Raw genomic sequence first — 22,492 nt, 5'->3', positions numbered from 1 at the left:
GATCTCTTGCCATCCCCAACCCCAATGCCTTGCCCTATTCAAGTAGGCATCCATCAGTAGACATAGGATAGATACTCCTGAATTACATAAATTGATTTTGAAAGCTAAGTCCTTTCCCTTTATCTCAGAAATTATTCTTTAACTTATTGAAAGATGAAGCTTTAAAAGGACAATATAACTGATCCTATCATATTTAGGAAATGTTTAAAATTAAGTTTTTCATTGTATTCCAATTGCTTTCAATGTTGGCTTTATAAATTTAAGGGGGAAATGTCACCAATATCTGCTTTTTTTTTTTAAAGAATTTTGTGGCAGATCTTGTTTCAACTCAGGAAGAACTAATAAAGCTACGACAAGACTTCAGATATTTGAGACCTATGTGTACAGAAAATGACAGCATATATATGCTCAAAATTGTGTCAGCCCTGTGGGAGAGATGGCTGAGTTTGCTCGAGAATGCTAAAGAATGGGAATTGTACTGTGAAGAGCTAAAACAACAGTGGAAATTTGTCAGTGAAGAAGTGAGTGCTTCTATAAATCATATAGGTATTAAAAGTATATGTTGAAAATGTTTCTTTGAATTTTGTTTCTATGTAGTTTATTCTCAAGCTGATTTTCCTACATGTCTACTTGCTTATACCACATCTACGTATGTATTTACATAATAGCTAGTATTTATATTGGACTTTAAGATTAGCAAAGAGTTTCACATATATTATCTCATGTGGTCCTCATTACAATCCTGGGGGGCGGGGGGTTTGCAGATGGGGGAGACACAGAATGATTGAGTGACTTGCCCAGTGTCACACAGCTTGTAAGTGTCTGAGGCTGGATTTGAACTTATTTTCCTGACTCCAGATCTAGTGCTCTATCCACTGCATCATGTAAAATGTATCTATACATATATGTATATTATACACATAGACACATCATATACATACTACTCTTACAAAAAATCTTAGACCAGCATCTTTTTTTTTTTTTGCGGGGGGGGGTAGGGTTGGGGGAGACAAGGCAATAGGGTTTAAGTGACTTGCCCAAGGTCACATGGCTAGTAAGTATTAAGTGTCTGAGGCCAGATTTGAACTCAGGTCCTCCTGACTCCAGGGCCAGTGCTCTATTCACTGTGCCACCTAACTGCCCCTCTTAGAAAATAATGGACTTTCAAAACTCTTTAACTATTTAGTATTGTATGTAATGTCAGCAGAGAAAAATAGAATAAGGGAGCAATTATAAAGTTAAAAGTGGAATTAAAAATACATTTTGAGAGCTATTCTGAGAGAAGGCAATTCTTTTAACATATTATTCCCATAATATGAAAGTAATCATATCAATAATTTTGAGGCTATTTGATAAATATTAAAAGTTTTGTGTAAGTATGAGAATCATTTTATCACTGACCCAATTGTCCTAGACTGTTCTGCTCTCAAATCCTGGAAAAGTGGAAGCTGATCCATTTAAATGAAGGGTTTTGCATCTCACTGTGTCATACTGGATAGGGAGCTGGCCTCAAAGTCAGAAAAACAAAGGTTTAAGACCCACCTTTCACATAACACTGACTTGATGACCCTGTGAAAATCACTTAAACACTTGGTGCTCTCAGCAACTACAAATTGTAGAGAAGGCATCCTCACCCGGGCTTCCTTATACCAATTAGGTAAGGTACAGTCCCTGTCATTATCCCTATGCATCAAGTAACCATGAGAACTTTTCTTAGGTGCACCAAAAAGTCTGTGATTTCCATCACTGTGAATACTCTCTTCTCCAACACAGATTGTACCCCCTGTATATATTGTAGGAGATGGTCTTCATGTGTTGCTGTAGCTGCTGGCCAACCTTTTGGTAACGAGCTTCTCCAAATTTAGCTAGATTAGTTCTCAAAAACTAGATTTACAGTTTGTCTGGTCTGTATTGCAAGCCTTTTTAATTGTTAAGATGTACAAAGACCATCCATAATCTACAATCATTTCTATACCATTATGATGCATAATGAGAATAAGTGAAAATTGTCTGTTGTAGATAGTAAATGTCAAAATATTTTTAAAGTCTAGATTCAAAGTACCACAAACATTTTTTTATTTCTTTAGACAGTTATTAATTTCTAGGGGATTATACCTTTAGCACATTGGACTTGGTGGCTTCTGTAAACAAATATCCTTCATATAAAATGAATTTTTATCCATTTTTAATCATGATATTTCATCGGTATTCAAAGGTCAGTTTCTGTATGCATTAAAAAAACTAATATGGTTTTGCAAAATATATTTCTAGATCTCATTTTTAGCCAATTTGCTTTTAAATCCAAGGTTTTTTAAAGTAATCAGGTCTATACTTTCATTATGTAATATATTATTTCTATTTTTTCCTAAAATTTCCTACATTTTTTTCAAGGTCATGACAACATTGCAATGTCAGTTGAGCTAACCTGCTTTGCAAATACTTAGACCTTGTTTTCTCTAGGTATTTAGGTTTATGGTGAAGATTTCTACCCCATAGTCCCGAGTTTCCCAATACAACTATATAGAGGGTGACTTTGAAATATTCTTTTATAAAAACACATATGGATTTGCATTTTTTCCATGTTCTTGGTAACCATGATGTAGTTACACAGATAATAGGACAGATGTCTTCAGGCTCATGTATTTTTTACAGCAAATCCTTTTGTACAAACTGCAGCTACCTATTTCAGACTTCCAATCTAGTCTTCAAATATATCCAAAAGGCATTTATTAGATGTTTCCTATGTGCTAAGCACCATGGTGGGCCCTGAGGGAAATATAAGAAAGACTTAGAATTTACTGAGGGAAATAAAATATATACCGATAAGTATAAATATAATAATAAGATATAATAAAAAATTTTAGGAAAAAGTGCTATGTAGTTTCTGAAGAGGGAGAAATTACATCTGGATGAGTAAATCCAGAGTGGCTTCATGAAGGGCAGTGACATTTAAACTCCTCTTTAAGAAGGAATAAGAATTTAATTAGAGACCATTCCAAGGAATAACATAAGCCAACTGATAGAGATAGAAAAGTTTAGAATGTTAGACTGGAGAGTAGTCCAGTTTGCATAGAGCACAGAGGAATATATGAAGGAGAATAATATAAGGCTGGTAAAGTAATGTGCAAGTTCTTAAATCAAGAAACCTGGACTTTATCATATATGTAGTAGAAAAATCCAGATTTTTATCAGTTGACTGATTTAATTAGGACTGTATATTTGACCAGGATGTATAGAAAGGGAACAGCTGGAGGAAGGGGATGGCTTAGGAGTCTATTACAATGGTCCAAGGAAAAAGTGATGTGGGTCCGGACTAAGAAGGACAGCCTTCATGCTAAAATAATGAGCTATTCCAAGGAGGGTTGGAATATCCTTGCTCCCCATACACATTTTAAAAATTAGATACTTGTTAATCTAATTAGGAATCACCAATATTCCAGGTAAAAGGTGATGATACAAAAAGCATCTTGATATGGTCACCTTAAGTCAAAGGTCTTCTCCTTTGTCTTTTCAGGTAAAAGTTGATTTCCTTAGCTGACCCAGAGGTGACCAGATTCTGGTAGACTAATTCTCACTTACCCAGCTCACAAATGGCTTACATAATGATAATTATTTATTCATTTGCAAAATATCTACTGATTAAATTGCTTGATTAGACTACTGAGTTTTAATACGTTACCTTCAGGGACAAGTATGACTACTTGACTCCAGGCTGCTGGGCTTTCCTTTTTATAGTTTCTTATTCCTTTGTCGCTGTTGGCTACCATTTTTTTTTTTTTTTTACTAAAGTCAGTGTTCTTATTTCCTCTAGTAGTTAGGCTTTCCTATTCCTTTTTTTCCTCTCCCTCACTGTTTCTAGTTTGCTGAGGATTCAGATAATCCAATTTGTTAGACGTCTTAGACTTGTGTACTAAAAAACGAGTCAACCCATCTTAAACCATATATAAAGTTAAAAGAGATATGTGATCTAAATATTATAATTATGCCACATAAAAATGAGAGAACAGAAGGAAATCTAATCCATAACTACTTGGGGATAGAGATGATGGGGGAGTCCTAAACTAAACAAGGGACAGAGGTTATCATGAAGATGAGAAGAGAAAATGTCAAATGGGAAAAAAACCCTTTGTATCATATATATCTTAGATGAAAGTAGAGGAGAGCAGAGACAAATATATAAAGAGACAAGTATAAAAAGGAGCAGAGACAAGTATGTAAAACAAACTATTCTCTAGTAGATAAGTAATTAGAAGATATGAATATACAGTTTTCAAAAGAAGAATTTTGAACTGTCAACCATCATATGAAAAAACAATACAAATCACTAATAATAATAAACTTGTAAATTAAAAGAACTCTGAGAATTAACCTTACATTCATCAAATTGCCATTTACAAAAGATAGAAATAGTCAATATTAGAGATAAAGTGGGAAGGCAAATGTACTATTTTCCCCTGAACTATATTAAAACTCAATGTGGTTGGTTAATATCTTACACATTATTAATTGGCATTCTGGTTTATGTAAGTCATTTGGAGTTCTGTGGGAAAATTCACTAAGCCCTTCATATTTTTGATTCAGTATTCTCATTATTAAGAATGTGCCTCAAGTAGAAGTAGGTCATATATATATATATATATATATACACATATATATATACACACACACAATATTATTCATAGCAGCACTCTTTGTAGTAGGAAAAAATCAACTGGAAGTATGATCAAATTTACTATAGGATTCTAACACAATATTATGGCATCATATCAGGAAATATATTTCATATGATGAAAATAATACAATAATTATAATGATATAATTTCAAATTAGTTGTGTGTTTTAGATGTTGATGAGTTAAATTTAGAATTTCTTAAAGATGTAATGATAGATTGGAACCAACGCTAAATAATGTGGAAAAAATGGAATCATCAGTGAGTGGGTGAAAAAAGAGATGAGAGAGCCTAATACCACAATTGATGAGAAAATACTCTATGCTGGTATTGTTCTGGGTATAGGATCTGTAATTTTTGTCTGGGGGGAACATCCTGTTTAAGAGGAAATGGGGATGAAAGATAGTGGGATTTTTTTTTTCTAAAGATGGTTTGCCTAATTTGTATGCGTATGTGTATATAAATATATATAAACATATGTGTGTATACATACATATATGTGTGTGTATAGATATTTCAGGTAGCCTATAAAAAGGAAAATTATATTTGTACTTTCGCTTCATTAACATTCATTTCAATAGTTTACTTTTCATCCAACAGCAATACAGGTATCCCAAAAGTCTTAGTGCAATCTTAAACTTTAAAAAAATTGTCATTTAAATAGCTATTATTTAAGCCTACAGTAAGACTTCAAGGATAGACTTGTATTTATTTCACACATGATGGATGAATGTCTTTAAAAGATTTTCTGGGGTCTTCGAAAACTGATACAGGCAAATAGCTAAATCAAAATTTCTCCTATTAATTCAGAAAAGCAGAATTACTGTCAGCAGAGAATTGTATATATTCTTGATGTCTGATGTGACTTTTCCAAAATAAGGAATTCTAAGTAACAGCCCATGTTGTTATGACCATCAGAGAGATTTCTTAGGTTAACAAAATCCACATCTTAATTTTTATTCCCTTTGTTGACCTAGATTGAACGGGAAGCAATTATTTTAGATAATCTCCAAGAAGAATTCCCTGAGAGTACCAAACCAAAGGAAGCAGCCACCAAAGAGGAACTTTCTGAAGCTCTAGAATGTTTCTGCCAATATGAGGAGAATCTGGAGAGGGAGAAACTGCTACTTACTTTACATCTTCATCGGATAAAAAATATTCTGAGTGTTCCTAAAAGTATAGCAACAACTGAATCTGTTCCAGCATTGCAAGAGATTTGGTCCATGCAAGATCGATGTACCAAGTAAGGTCCAGTTATATGAGATGAAATGAAATAGCAATGGTTGAAAAATTAGTTGTGTATTTTAGATGTTGATGAATTAAATTTAATTTCTTAAAGATATAATGATAGATTAGAACCAACCCTAAATAATGTGGATAAAATGGAATCATCTGTGAGTGGGTGAAAAAAGAGATCAGAGGGCCTAATACCACAATTGATGAGAAAATACTCTATGCTGGTACTGTTCTGGGTGTAGGATCTGCAATTTTCATCTGGTGGGCACATACTGTTTAAGATGAAATGGGGATGAAAGATAGTGGGATTTTTTTTTCTAAAGACAGTTTGCCTAATTTGACTTAGCATACATCCTCAAGTTATCTTTTATAGCAGGTTGTAGGCTTGCTAGAACTCCTAATGTAACCCTTGGTGAAAAAAAAATGAAAGAAAAATTATGTAGTTGGAGCATAGAAATTGGAAAAGAAGATAATTTTGAGAAAGATTTTGTTTGGGTTACTATCCATAATGATGACATACACATTTATATAAGATATGTAAGTGATAACAGATGATATTACTTCATTGAGAAAAAGGGTTATTTGGGGTGATAGGTTGTTATTTTGTTAATTTTTCCATTAAAACAACTATTTGAAAAAATAAGGATTAAGTTGTTTAAACTACTTTTGATACTGTTTTTGCTTATTTTAGACTGTCTCATAAAGCTCAAGCAAATAAAAAGTTGGTACAGTTTGAAATTGAAAAGAGAAATAATATCAGTAAAGAAATAACTGCTTTGAAGAATTCATTTGAAAAAATAACAACCTGTTTCCATGATATGGCATTAGAAGAAGGCCCAGAAAAGGAAGATAAGTTGGAGGTTAGTGACAAGTCATTGATCACAGGGAGCAATGCAATGTGATTTCATTTGCAAGAAGCAAATGCTGCTTTCTCGTGAGGCACTATCACTGTTGTGCTGTATGAAACGGTGTGCTGGTAAATGTCTAACAACAAACTCAGAAAAAGAACGTATGCATTATACACTTTTAAGTTTAATCTGCACTATTAACATTTTCTCCATCACTTTCTTATATCTAAACAACCAAGAAAATGATAAATCAAACCCTGATTTGTAGAGTTTGTCAGTTTCCAAGTTGTAAGTACTTATGCTGAAACTTAACAATCAGCTCAGTTCAAGCTGGCTCCAGTATATAACCCTGGATATATAATTAATTCCTTTAATCAATATGTGTCTATACAGCTTGCAACTTATGTACTGTGGTAAATGATGTGTAACAGAATTTATTTTTTTAAAATGAGAGACTGGAGGGTCTGTAATTACTAGAAATGTATGCCTGCTACCTTGGTTAGAAATGAAAGAATTGAAAAGGAACTCAGGAGATCTGCCTGCATTTATGTGATTGTCTGCATTTATGCTCCTCATTTCTTCAACATATGTTGATCTTTATACGTACCTTCTCTTGACTTGTGGTCTCTGAAAAAGAACTCAGTATTTACACTTATAGCAGGAAAGATATGACATACAAATAAAATGACACAAACCATAGATGATTAGTGCCATGTGAATGGCACAAGCAAATTGCCATACAAGTTCAGAGGAGGGAGAAATCATCTGGGAAAGCATCCTGGAAGTGGTGGCATTTGAATAGACCTGAAAGAGTAGTTGGGATTTCTCTAGGTTGAGATGGTGGAGAAGATTAGAGAAGGCTTAAGAGAATGATTAGCATAGACATGGGAGAAGGTAATCACTGTGTTTGTAAACCAATGAGTGCTCTACCGTTTCCCTTATTTAGGGAAGTAGTGGGAAAAAACACATTCTATTAAGGGCCTCAGAGTCTATTCTGTGGGCCAAATAAACGTTGTTTTTTTTTCCTTAGTATTTGCTCAGATGATCTATTTTCTAAACCTTTCATCTCTTTTTGTTGTTCTTCCTTCAGATTCTAAGTTCTATACATTGTCATTTAGCTCTTTCTTTACTAAGTCTCATGTACTTTAAGTGATACTGTCTATTCCCACTCCCACATAGAGGGTAGACAGGTATTTGAGACAGATTACTGTAACAGTAAGCCTTTTCAAAGTAGGTGTATTACATTTCACTGACACAGGTGGCCTGGTCCCATAATGTCTCTGGTTCTCCAGGGAGAGCATTTTTGTACGATGTGCTCTTATTTATGTACATGTTGTTTTCTGAAAATACAAAATAAGATCTTTGAAGGCTGGAACTGCTTTATTTTTGTCTTTTTATCTCAGCCTAGCACATTGCTTTGGATATAGTAGGCACTTAATAATTGATTTAAATTGCATTGAATTGATATAGGACTCTGAAGAGAATCCTGTAATTATGTTGTTCATACCATTTATTTATGTCTGTTGTATGGTATGGTGCCCTTTGAACATCAGGATCTTCCCTGTTATCTTGTCTCTTTTTGATTCCCTCTCCCATTTCATACAGTAATTGTTCCAAACCTTTTTCAGTACCCTCAAAACGCCCCTTCCTTTTCTTTTCTTAGTTAATAACACTGATTCCTATTTTACTGAGACTTCAGCCATCCTCCTGTCCTGTACACATTAAATTTTTTTTCTGTTTTCATTCAGCTACCTATTAGGCATAGTACTGTCTTAGGCATTGAAAAAAATATAATGTCTAGATAAGACATGGTCCCTCCCCTCAGAGAGCCCACAATTTAGCACATTAAAGCGATAACACTCAATATTACATGATAATTTCATTAGATACCTGAAAAACAAAATTACTATGTGAATCCTGAAAGACAAAGTATTTACTGACTGAAGGAGGTCCCAGGGAGGGCTTCATGCAAAAAGTGAAATTATCACTCTCCTTTCTCTCCTTCATATTTTGTGCCTTTAAAGAAGGGATTGCTCAAGATTTTCTGTACTCTTTGATTCTCTCTTTCCCTTGTATGATCTTGAACTCTTATTGTCTTCCTTCCTCTCTAACATACTTCCTTCACTTGATGATTTTTTTGCTCCTGCTCCTTAAGTGGAGATATTCACCAAGGCACAGTCCTTGATCACATATCAGTATCCATTCTTTTCTGCTGTGATCTCATCCAATACAACAGTTTCAATGATTATTTTTAATCAGATCTCCCAGATCCCTTATCTCTAGTCCTGGCTTCTTTCTTTCCTCATCTCCAGACTCATATCTCCAACTCCTTGTCAAATACCTACATATCATGTTGGCATCTCAAATTCATATTTCTTTTTTTTTTGTCCAAAAAAATTACTGGCATAGATGGTATTAATGTTGCCTTTTGTTTTTATATTACAGTCGGTTCTCCTCATCCCTCCCCCACATTTAACCCTTCTTCATAAAACAAAAACATTTTAGACTAACAAAGCAATACAGGAAATGCTTCTGATAGTCTATAACACATTGCCCTCTGTACCACATTTTTTTCTCTCTAGTAAGAAGAAAACAGTATATTTCCTTATCGTTCCTCTAGGATCAATAGTTTTCATCACAATTCATCATAATTTGGTTGCTTTTTGGTGTTGTTAGCATCTATACTATAGCAGTAATTGAGTATGTTGTTCTCTTGGTTCTGCTTTTTCACTCTGTAACATTTCATACAAGTCTTCCCATGTTATTCTGTATATTCATCATAATTTATGGCAAAATAATATTTTATTCCATTCCATATTATATACTGTAATTTATTCAACCACTCTACAATCAGTTGGTACCTATTTTGTTTCAAAACTCTGTATTTAAAAAACCAAACTCAACCATGTTTTGTCCAAAGTTGAACCTTCTAATAACTTCCTTATTTCTCTTAATGTTGCATCTGTTAACCTTACCCCATTGCGAGGGAGTAAACTTTCCCAGCTCAGCTGATGTAGTGATAGGAAGTAATCATAGAAGATGAAGTGTTAAAGTGTTAACACCCTATCATCCCTTAAGAAGTATGAATACCTCTCTGAGTCAAAAGGGGTGGTGGTAATGTCATTAGACAAGAAAAAAAAAACTGGCTACATTATTGAAGGACTTTAAATAACTTAGCCCTAGAGACAGTTCTGTAATTTTTGAGGGCATTAGGGAGAGAACCAATAATTGAGAAAGAACCTAGTTCTTTAACTTTTGATGGGGAGAGATTGGGGATTTTCTTCTCCTGCCCCTCCCCATTGGCTATGTCATTTAGCAGCCTCAGAGCTACTTACCCAGAAGGAGACACCTAATTCAGCAGCTGAAAAGTCATTTCAAGAGCATTTGGGACATAAATGAGGGAATAGATAAATATTCTATATACCCCTTTCAATGCTTTGCTACTAAAAAGATTTTATATCTATATCTGTATCAATATATCTATCAGGAATTCTTAACCTTTTTTGTGTCGTGGACCCCCTTAGTGCTATTCTTCTGAATCTTATCTATCACTTCTCAGAAAATGTATTTTTTAAACATAAAATAAAATGCATTGAATTATGAGGGAAACAAATTACATTGAAATAATATTATCGAAATATTTTTTAAAAGTTAAGGACCCCATGTTAAGAGCTTCTTCTGTAGACAGACACAAATATAGAGAGGCAGTCACTTGAGACCAGAAATAGCTGCAAGAAATATAACCCCTGGAGATCTGGCAGTGAACTCAAAAAAGCTAGTTCTGGCAATTGAGAATTAGATACAGGGAGGACTACATGAGGAAAGAAAGGATTTGGAGTTCCCATAATTCCAGAATTATAACGAGTTATATCCAGAGTTGGCCACATTGTCATTATGTGCTATTCTCAAAATTTTAGCCCATTCTTCCCAGCATGCTGTGTGTATTTGGGGGAAAATGCACCCAAGGTTATTGGGGATAGGAGAATGTTTTATAGCTGCTATGTTTTACTATTCCTTATTAGTAATCACCTAAGAATTAATTGTTTCTGCCAGCTTATTATTAATGGAGAATATGGTCTGTAGTACAAAAAGCCCATATCCGTATGTACCCTAGAACCTGTGGCATAAATAACTTCCTTGGGTGGTGCAACCCACCAGTACAAATACAAGTTCAAAATGTATCCCAGAGCAGGTATTCTACAAACCATTCTGCTAGTTGCCTAGGAACAAGACCTTACTGGCATTATTGCTTCTCTCGTCCCTCACTTTCCCACATGCATCCAGCCGCTAAGCCAACCCTCTCAAGTATACTTTTGCAACATCACTCAAATCCTACCCTTTTCGTTGCCACTGTCAACGCACTAGTTCAGACCCTGTTTATGTCTTGTCTGTAGTATCACGGTAGCCTCCTAACTGGTCTTCCTACCCCCATTCTTTCCTCAGTCCATTCTTATATGTTGCTATTAGCTATTTAGTAACTGCTTCTAATCTCTACTCTTCAGAAAACTTTAATGACTCCTTGTGGAGTTGTGACTTTTGGTTAACATCTGCAATGCTAACCAAATAAAGTCTGGGTTTTATGGCTTATTAAAAGTTCAGGATAATCTAGCTTTGATTTAACTTTCCAGCCTTCTTTTACCTATGATTTTGCCCTTCACCTATGTATGACACTTTAGCAAAGAATGGACTCTTTTACCTAATCAGAAAAATAAAATCAATCGAAGACCCTCAGAGTTTCTGGCCAAAACAGAAACAACTGCTATTTACCCTCACTCTGAGCCATCAGAATCCAAACAAGTGAGGCTTGAGCTACGACCCGTTGTTGACCATTCAATGAGAGCCAGAGTGATTTCGGTTTAAGGTATGGTCCTTAAAAAAGATAAAATCTTGCTAGATTTCAGCTATCAAAAATTATATTCCTTTGGACAGAGCACCTGCAGGTAAGGCTATGATTCCCTATATGGACATAGGGAGAGAAGGGAGGGAAGGAAAAAGAGAAGGAAGGCAGGCATTATGTAAATAATATAATAACATAAATAACAAGGATTTATATATAATAAAATCACAATATGATAAAATAGGTTTTATTGGGCAATCACACCTATATCTTTATCTTGTGGTAGTTAGCAAATAGCATACTAGGACATTGAGATTACTTGAATACATTAGATTAGACTCAGGTTTTTTTCCCAACTAACCATGGGACAGTGTCTTATATCAGACATGGGGATGCCTACACAATGAGGTTCACTTAGGCACTAATTTCTTAAACCAGTGGAAATACAGACACAATGGTAACCTCTTTCTGAGTCAGAAGTGAGTCTTCTCTTCTAGTAATAGTTTTCAATCAGTTTTTCAGATGCATTCAAAAGTTGTATGCTGTTTATAACTGGAGTTGTTTTGTTACAGTATATTCAGAGAGGAAACTTATTCAGAGATTTCACATATTGAGGGGTTCATGACGGAGAAAGCATTGATGTAGGGCTCTGAGGGCAGCCCTCTTAGACTGGATATAAGAAGTATAAACGTTTACATAATTATGTGGGAATTCTGATCCTCAAGCCCTATATTTGTTTTAATTGCCACGATAATTACATAAGTTTCCACTTAACTTTGATTGTATGGAGCTGGCTGATGCTAAAGAAAGAAGATGAGGGTTTGGTAGTCAGAAGTAAAAAAGTAACTCAATGATAAATCATCATACAGAGTTATTTAAAATTGTGATTTTCTTCAGGGCAATGCTTTGGACCTTTAACAAGATTAATAACTAATTCTTCCTCAAATAGTGACTATCAGAAAAGGCCACTGTAAAATTATAAAGTATTTTTCCACCTGATCTTTGGCAAAGTTTCCCAAACAAATGAGTTTCTCTTTTGTAATTACTGCAAGGGGAACTTAGATCAGATTTTCTTTCTAGGCCACAACCAATAGACTGTTTGTTCCAGTTGCTTTTATCTCTTAAAACCCACATTCTTCCTGTGGAACTGGAACCTTCAGTTTTGAAAGAGGCTGGGCTCACTGTGCTGTATAATTACATGAAAGCAGACACTTTTGCTTCAAGATTCCAGCTTTTAGTGGCCTTGCATCATTGTTATGATAATGTAGGAAGAAGCATAAATGGCAACAAGTTAATAAAAACTTCTGAAAACTTTTACTGTGAACAGGTTTTTATATCAGGAATGCTACAGAGATAAAGTTAAATCATAGAGGCACTTTGGAAGTGCAGAGATGTTGTAATGTCTTTCTACAGTAATGAGTTGACATTATGAAGTGATATCAAGTTTAATTCTTACAAATTGAAAGGCATCATCTGACTAAACTGAGCATCTCTCAGGTTTAATCAGCTTGTATGAATAGTAGAGTTTTGTCATGCAAAAGCTGCTCATTTAAATCATAAGGATGTGCTCTGAAACTGCTTTCAATGTTAGAGTTAAACTTTTCCTGTGTCTTGTTAGTACTGAAAATCCTCTTTAATGTTTTAAGGCTCTTCAGAGAATAATTGACAAAGAGAAGCTAGCACTTGAGAATATTATGGAAAAACTCCGAATCAAGTATTCTGAGATGTATACCATAGTTCCTGCAGAGATTGAGTGCCAGATGGAAGAATGCAAAAAAACTTTAGAAGACATAGATGAGAAGGTAATGATGTTTGTGGAAGTGTTGTTCATTCCTGTGGTTTATCTTTCATTTATGCAATAGAGGAAGCAATGTGCCTTTCAATAAAAATATAATTGGGTTCACATTTTCATTTTAGTTGCCTTTTCATTTATGAATATATGCTTTTTATGGCTTGGCTAAGTGAAAATTTTGTGATTGGAAACTGAACTCTAAAGCAGTTTCAAATGACAGAAATTAGAGACCAGAATAATCTGTACATTTTCCTCCTTGTGCTTCATTCTTGATTTAGGATACTTCTAATTAGTGTGAAGTACAATTTCATTACCCTTTACAATAGACCTGAATCACAGATTTTTGTCTTAAAACATGTTTGCTCTTAACTTTTGGAAGCAATTTAAATTCTGAAAAAGAATTTTAGAGTAAATTTGAACACATTTTACACCTGAAGGCAGATGGGAAGACAGGAAGAAGAGTTACTGATGGGAGAACAAAGAAAGTTAAGAGTTCATTTTATTGTGATTTAAAAAAAAATGCAACCCAAACCAAAAGATGAAATGTTTATAGGTAATTTCTATGCTTCCTGCTTTTGCCCTCTCCTAATTTAGTCCAGATCTCACAGTGGCGTTCTATTATTGATTTTAGATATCCCCCAAATCGTAACTTGATAATTAAAATGTTTCTTAAAGCCAAAAATTAAGCATAATTGTTGGAATTAGTAATATTTTGATATAACAATGCATTCGATATCGTATTTCTTAGCATATTTTTACTAGGGAAGCATGAATGTATAACAAGTATTACAGATGAGTGTTATATCCACAATGCCAAGACTGTATATACTAGGACCCTCACATATTAATTATATAAGTTAGAATTCCCTTCTCTACTAGTAGACACATTGGATCTCTGGGTAGTTTCTTTTTTTTTTTGCTTTTTGGAGGGGGAAGGTAAGGGCAATTGGGGTTAAGTGACTTACCCAAGGTCACATGGCTAGTTTTATGTTAAGTGTCTGAGGCCGGATTTGAACTCTGTCCTCCTGACTTCAGGGCCAGTGCTCTATTCACTGTGCTACCTAGCCGCTCCTCTCTGGGTAGTTTCTAAAGCATCAGGGACTATTCTTTTAATTAGAACAGAATATCTTTAATTACAGGTCAAATTAAATGTTATTCTATTGTAAACAGCATGTGGAATCCCTTAGAAAAGTCACTTAAAGCTTCTAGAGTCTTTAATGGCTGGGCCTCTGAAAAACTCTACTTGTTATTTAGACTACAGGTACATTTGTAAAAGGTAACAGCTAACAGTTATCACCCGACAGTAGCAACAATAACCTTCCATATAATTCAAATTGCTTTTTGTGTTTCTTAAATCATTATTTTTTTTTAAGTTTGCAGTTCACTTAAGTGGTATGTATTTAGTGTAGGTGGATTACCCATGCAAAGTATCCCCACCCCTCAAACAACAACTGTTCTTTTTCAAGTAGAAAGTTTTTCTAATAAAACTGGCAGATGATATTAATAGTGGGGCCTAGTGTGGAAAGGATCTGGGATTAGACCCTAGAGTGTTCAACTTCCTGGTCCAGCTATTAAGCTTAGGCAAGTCATTAATCTTCTCTGTTCCTCAGTTTCCTCTTTTGTAAAAAGTCTGTAAAAGGTTGTTGTGAGGCTTGTATGAAAAATTGCAAAAGTAATTTGCAAAGTTAAAAAGTACTTAGCAAAAGTAAGATACTGTCATTATCATCCTTATTTTAGTGGCTACATCAAGACTCTAATCGATATAATTTTCAAAAGGAATGACTCTTCATGGGGTATTTGAAACAACACATTGTCATTAATCTTCTAGAGATAAGTTATTTTCTTTAAGGAATAATTCAGGTGGAAAATCATGCTGCTCAATGAGTAGGCTTTGATTGCTGTGAAGAAAAACATTAAAAATATTAAGTAGCATATATTTTCAAGTGTCATCTGGTTTAAGATTATATTGTTTCAGCCAAATGAATATTAGGAGAGAAATTACATTTTCTTTGGCTTGCTTTGGATTAAGTTTAGTTTTATTAGAAATGCTGTGCTTAGCTGTCACAGGAAGCTAAGCAAATCATAAATAACTTATTTCTGACGTTCACATTGTGAGGCAAGCCATATCCTCTGATCATTGTAGGTAATGTTTCTGATATTCTAAACAGTACATACATTCTGTAGCATTTGGCATGGATGTGAATAGTCAATTTAGTGAAGAAAAATTGCTATTCAACACCAAATAAGCCACATCAGTATAAACATCCCACCTAGAAAAAAAAATCCCCCAGTTTTTGAGGCATTGTTTTGAGTGAATTTACATGATAGAGTGACTGCCTCCTTTTTAACCTCCAGATTACTCCTTTATCAAGGAATAAATGGATAGGATGTTGAATAAGACTTTCTCTTTTTATAACAGATTAGAAATGAAGTCTTGAAAAGTTCGCCTTTTTATGTGATGAGTAGAAAAATAGAAGAAATTAATCATGGACTTCAGAATGTTGAAAAGATGTTGCAACAGAAAAGCAAAAATATTGAGCAAGCTCAAGAAATCCAAAAGGTAATGTCCTCTAATTCTTCTTTGTCAGGCAAGGATTTTGATGACTTTGATCTGTATTCCACAATTTGATTCATTCAGGAGCTACTTGGTCTCCAGTGCATATTTCCTGCTACTCCCAGCTAATGAAATATTGAGTATTTTGTACCTTGTGTGGGCACAAAGACACGTTTGCTGGAATTATAGCAGTACTAGAAACTTTTAACGGTGAATAGAGTTTCTCTATTGGAAATAAAGGTTACATTTAAAAAAAAAAACTTACTTATGGTGGGGAATAGAGCCTATCTATTGAGATCTACCCACTTACTGCCTTGTCAATTTTCAGATCCTGAAGGAAACTTAAGAACAAAAAAGGAAAGTAAGCTTTCCAAAGCAAAGGGGATGATTCAGTAGGTTACAAAAGATAGTAACCACAACTTCTGAACTCTTGAGAGAATGAAAGCATCTCAAAAGGTTCAAATTACTTCCATTTTCAACTGAAATAGTATCGGGGTGTGCTGGAGCCAGTTCTAACCAGCTTGCAAAGGCTGATTGTTAAATTTTCACTATGAGCATTTACACCTTAGAAATCAGTAGTCATCTATGCTTCATTTATTGTTTGGTTTATTGTCTAGACTTTATAATAAAGTGTTAATAATACAGATGAAACTTAACTGTGTGTGCATATATTCCCACTCACTCCTCCCCCAGATTGTTAAATATTGACTAGCATGACCCTAGATTGCTATATAAACATTTTGTGAGCTCACCAGGAGTGTAGTAGAAGTCTTAGGGGATGATGTCATCACCAGATTGGAGACCTGGTCACTGTAGGCTGATATTGATAACAACTGGCATTTACTAGGAATTTAAGGTTTGCAAAGTGCTTTAACTATCCATTTACTCATTTAAGCCTCACTACCCCTGTCGAATATCCTTGTTAAAACTCTCTATCACAGAATCACAACATCATAAGGCATCTTAGGGTACATCTAGTCCAACTTGAACCTGAAAAAAGATGCCCTCTGTACCATACTTGGCAACTGGCTATCTATTGATTTGAAGACCTCCAGTGAGGGAGAACTCACTACCTTCTGAGGCAGCCTGTTACTTCTGATTAGCTCTAAATATTAGGGAGCCTAAATGAGTTTTTTTGCAGTTTCCAGCTTCTGCTGCTAGGTTTGCCCTTTGAGACAAACAAAACAAAACAAAACAAAAAAAAAAACCAAGCCAAATCCCTCTTCTGTGGTACAGCCCTTCTGTACTTGAAGGCTCCCTAAGACTTCTCTGGGGTGAACCTTTCTAGTTCCTTAAGCTGGTAAGGACTTTGTCCTGGCTGCTTTCTCTGGAAAATCTCTTGCTCCTCTGAAAACAAGGGACCTAGAGCTGAGTATAATAATCCAGATATATCTGAACCAATTATCATGGGTTATACACTGCTCTGTTCACATTATATTAGAAATATTGCATTTGGTTTTGGGGTGCCACATTTTAGGAAGAACATTGTGTATGTTCTTGAGATTCCACATCTAAATTTCCAAAGTGCACATAGAATGTGAGAAGCAATTTTTAATCATTTTAATTTAAAGGATTTTGTTTCAAATTATAGGTATTCATCCACAAACAAAATCTTAAGGTCTTTATATGTAGGTAAACCTAATTTAGTCAGTTTTCATATAGATCTGTTTCCTAAAGATTATTGCACTCAGATAACATGAGTCAAAATTATTAAAGATTTTTGCCTTCAAGAGTACACATGGGGGCGGCCAGGTGGCTCAGCGAGTAAGAGCACCGGCTCCAGTATTAGGATGACCTGGAGATCAAATCCCGGGGTCAGACACTCAGCACCACACCCAGAAATAAATGGCCGAGTAACCTTGAGCAAGTTACTTAACCCCGATTGCTTAAAAAAAAAAAAAAAAAGAGTACACATGTCCAGATGTAGTCAGAAGAGACCTCAGAAGTCAATCTAGTACAACCAGTACATGAATAGGAATCTCTTTTCCCTATTGTAACATGCTTAATTCATCCATTTGAAGCCTCTGGTTGAAGACCAACAGTGACAGAGAACTCATTTCTTCCTGAGGTCATCCAATTAACTTTTATATAGAGCCTTCCAAGCTTATATTGGTCTGATCAGCCACAGTCAGATACACTGTACTTTGATTCCAACATAGTAATGTCATTTTGGTCCTCTTGGAGAATGAAGGACAACAACCAACCAACCTACTACCCAATAATTAAGAAGTTCTTCCTTTTATGAAGCTGGCATCTGCCTCTGTAAAACTTTCAGCCATTGCTGCTGGCTTTGTTTTCTGGGGCCAAGTAGGACCGATGTTAGAATTGTAGCATTTCAGGTTTAGAATTAACTTCATTGGCCATCTATCTAGTCCATGCTGCACTCTAAAAGCATGCTTTACTTTAACATACCTGACAAGTGGCAAATATACTGTTTGAAGGCCTTTAAGGATAGGTTACCCTCGGGCGGCCAGATAGCACAGCGAGTAAGAGCACCGGCTCCAGTGTTGAGAAGACCTGGAGACCGAATCCCAGGCTCAGACACTTAGCACCCACCCAGAAACACCTGGCTGTGTAACCTTGAGCAAGTTACTTAACCCCAATTGCTTAGGGGTGGCCAGGTGGCTCAGCGAGTAAGAGCACCGGCTCCAATGTTGGGATGACCTGGATCAAATCCGGGCTCAGACACTCAGCACCACACCCAGAAATAACTGGCTGTGTAACCTTGAGCAAGTTACTTAACCCCAATTGCTTTAAAAAAAAAAAAGGATAGGTTACCCTCTGCTTCTAAATGCAGCCACACATTTCATGTATGTTTATTAATTGATTGACTTTTTGACGGAACGGCTTTAATTGCTAAGGTAGTTCTCTTGACCTAAATCCAAGTTTGCCTTTTGTCGTTCAGTCTTCCTAGTTTTGCTTTCTAGGTACACATAGGACAAGATCTTATCTTCCATGTGACAGATCTTAAAATACTTGAAGCTACTTATTATAGCCTGCTGAAGTCTTTGCTTTTTTAAGCAAAGCATCATCACTTCCTCCAACCCTTCCTCATATAACATAGATTCAAGACTTTGCTGTCTTGTTTTGGCCTTCTCTCCACCCTCTCCAGCTTATCAACATCCTTTTAAAAAAATTCCCATTTTTAAAAATTCTGAATTTCACCAATACTAAACAAGAAGAGCACTGCCATATACAAAACAGAATGGTAAAAATAAATTGTATGTGTGGACAAGAATTTGCACAATGTGTAGCTTGCTTCTTTCTCCATGTATATAAAAAAATCATTATGTTGTTTTCAAAACTGTCTTACTTATTTGTATTTCCTACTAACTTTCCTTCTGTTCTCTTCTATGGTTTATTTTTATTTTGGTATTTTTGCCAGTCCTCTCTTCCTTTCAACTGCTCCCTCCTCAAACGGAAAGAAAACAAAACCCTATAGCAATGCCCTTCTTAAACCATGACACGATAGCAGAATGGAATACAATATTCCAGATGTAAACTGACCACGGCAGAGTACAGAGGGATTATAGCTCCCTTATTCCTGGAAGCCATGTCTCTTTTAAGGCAGTTCAAGAAGGCATTATTTATTTATTTTTTTGCTGGGGCAGTAGGTAAGGGAGAGGAGGGGAGGGGAGAGAAAGCTGCCTCATGACACTACTGAAACATGTCCACTAAGACCCTCAAATCTTTTCCCAACCATTAAGTATTATTCTGCCATCCTATATTTGTGAAAAAAAAATTTTTGAGCCCAAGTGTAAGACTTTGTATTTATCTCTGCTGAATTTCATCTTAGCTTCATTTAATACTCTAGGCTGCAAAGATTACTTTGACCCTGACCCTTTCATCCAGTGTGTTAATTGTCTCTTTAATTTTATGTCATCTTCAAATTTGATAAGTATACCCTTACATTTTTAAGCATGCCATTTATGTTTTTTTTAAATCCATTTGTGATTTAAAAAAAATGTTAAACAGCACAGGGTCAAGTAATGATCCCACTGGTTTTCCATATGAGATCTACTACCATGGTGATATTGAACCAGGAATGGCTGCTCTTTCTATTCAACCCTGAACTCTGATTTAATTTAATTGTATTATCATTTAATCTCTCTCTCCTCTCTCTCTGTCTCTCTCTCTTTCTTTCTCTCTCCCTCTCTCTGCCTCTTTCCTTTTTTCCCTCTCTTTAATGGTCCTTTCTAGAATTTTCCAAGAAATCTAAATCAAGCCACTGACCTAGAGTTTACATATTCTGTTGTCTTCCCTTTACAATAGAGAAATTCACCCTTTTCCAGTCAAATCCATCTCTCATATGCTTCAGATATTTGAAGACAGTTATCATGTCTCTGCCTAAACCTCTTCACCAAGCTATGCCTAGTTTCTTCAGCTCATCAAAAAGAAGCAGATAGGTGGCACAGTGTATTGAGTGCTGGTCCTGGAGTCAGGGAGACCTGGATTTAAATTCTGCTTCAAGCTTGCTAGCTGTATGATCCTGAACCACTTGTTTAACCTCTCTTCCTCAGTTTCCTCAACTATAAAATGGGGATAATAATAGTGCCAGGGTTGTTGTGAAGATTAAATAATATTTGTATCGCAGTGCCTGGTACATAGGAGGGTACTTAATTTATGCTAGTGAAGGAGCAGGTCATTGGATTTAAGAAGACTGAAGAATTGAAAGGTTAAGAAGTTTGAGGGAGCATCAATATGGTGTGCTGAAGTCCTATAATATAAGAGTGGGTCTTGGGGAGGACAGTGACCCAACTTTTTGAGATGATCCAGGACCTGGCTTAAAACAGTCACCATACATTGAACTTCTTGGGAAATTTTGGTGCTATTGATTTCTAAGAGGAGGTTGCTGCTAGGTCTGCTTTCTGAGTGACTGTGGTGAAAGAAGAGTCAGAAAGTGTCAAATGGGAGCAAGGAACATCTTGTCTCTCCCTTCAGGATTAGTGCATTGGGAAGTATGGGTGAAGATACACCCAATAGTAGAGAGAAAGGTCAGGAATGTAGTGTCTGGTCCCTGACTTACTTCTGATTTCCTTCCACAGAAAATGTGGGATGAACTAGACCTCTGGCATTCTAAATTAAATGAACTAGATTCTGAAGTCCAGGATATAGTTGAACAGGACCCAGGACAGGCCCAAGAATGGATGGATAACTTAATGGTTCCCTTTCAACAGTACCAGCAGGTGTCACAGAGAGCAGAGCAGAGAACTTCACAGTTAAATAAGGTGAGTCTATGACACCCGAACAGCAGAAGACTGTGATGATAGATAGTGACAAAAAAGAGACTAGTTTTTCTAGGGTTGGTCTTCAAACTTGTTTTTTAGATGTTTTTGATTATTCCAATATTATTAGTTTCTTTTGTAATCCTATGTATTTTTCATATATTCAAAAATATATTTCAAGTAGGTGTCCATAAGCTTCACCAGACCTGCCAACGTGGAGTATGTAACACAAAAAAGTTAAGAAGTTTGATTTTAGAGAAAACCAAAATTCCTGTATTTCAAATAAATCATTCTCTTTTCATTTTATGTTATGGCATCCACCAATGTTAGAGAAATAGGTTCATACATACATCTGATTGTGATGAATCCTCAATTTCTGAATTACTAAAATCTACTTAAAATAAAAAAACAGATTTTGAAAATTATTACAATGTTCTTTTCCCAGGCCACACTTAAGATGGAGGAATATAATGACCTCCTAAGGAACACTGAGACTTGGATAGAAAATACCAGTACTTTGCTAGATGGCCCTACTGACTATAGTTCTTCAAAGGCCCTGAGTCACCATGTTAATACTCTTCAGGTAAGTTTTCATTTTTCTAAGGCTCACTGAACATAAATGATAACTGATAGTTTGACTGACTCTTACTCTGATTGATGTCTTCTTTTTGGGTGGGGTAGGGGTAATAACAGTCCTGGAGACCTCTAATTTTCTTCTACTGATGTTGATCTAAAACTATCTGTAACTTCTAGACTTCACAGAGGTTATCTGGAAGCACTGAAAGGTTAGATCAGGGTTGCTCAGGGTCACTTGGCTGGTAAGTGTTAGTGGCAGAATTTGAACTCAATATTTCCTGATTGTAAGGAAACTCTTCTTCTCACTGGCATACTACTTGTATTTTTATTTCCTTATTTGTTCAAAGTAAACTTTTCTTTCAACTATATAATAACATAAGTAATGTGGATGCGGTAGAAAATATACTGGTCTAAGAATCAATAAACTTAGCTTCTAGCTAGCTGGGCTACTCACTAGCTTTGTGACTTTGGGCAAACCTCTTAAAAACTCAGTTTTCTCATCTACAAATGACAACATTAGGCTCTCTGAGCCTTGTGATCCTTTCCAGCTTTAAAATTCCATGATTCTGTGGTTTGCATTACTCCTAGTGCCACCTGAACTATGAACTTGTATTATTGGAGGGAGGGAAAAAGAAAGAAACAGAGAGAGGGAGGGAGAAAAGGAGAAAGAGGAGAAGGAAGGGAAGGAGGGAGGAAGAGAAGAAGAAAAGGAAAAAGCAAAAGAAAAGAATTTTCACACTGTCTATGACTAGAA

The 22,492-nt window shown here is 35.5% G+C and overlaps 1 protein-coding gene across 1 annotated transcript in view; it reads left to right on the top strand.

Annotated features, from left to right (window-relative positions):
- The window catches only part of SYNE2 (spectrin repeat containing nuclear envelope protein 2), a 493,787-nt gene that overhangs the window by 259,368 nt on the left and 211,927 nt on the right, over positions 1-22,492 (top strand). The window contains exons 55-61 of the mRNA XM_069091728.1: positions 303-521; positions 5,648-5,913; positions 6,598-6,766; positions 13,238-13,393; positions 15,803-15,943; positions 20,983-21,165; positions 21,608-21,745. Coding sequence (XP_068947829.1) covers positions 303-521; positions 5,648-5,913; positions 6,598-6,766; positions 13,238-13,393; positions 15,803-15,943; positions 20,983-21,165; positions 21,608-21,745 — 1,272 coding nt within the window. The remainder of the gene's footprint in view (positions 1-302; positions 522-5,647; positions 5,914-6,597; positions 6,767-13,237; positions 13,394-15,802; positions 15,944-20,982; positions 21,166-21,607; positions 21,746-22,492) is intronic.

This window comes from Petaurus breviceps, unplaced genomic scaffold, assembly GCF_028583685.1.
Source record: "Petaurus breviceps papuanus isolate PSGF00001 unplaced genomic scaffold, PetGlider_PUasm1.0 189, whole genome shotgun sequence".
Lineage (NCBI taxonomy): Eukaryota > Metazoa > Chordata > Mammalia > Diprotodontia > Petauridae > Petaurus > Petaurus breviceps.
The sequence above is the reverse complement of the archived record's forward strand: the minus strand, read 5'-3'. Positions and strand labels throughout refer to the sequence as shown.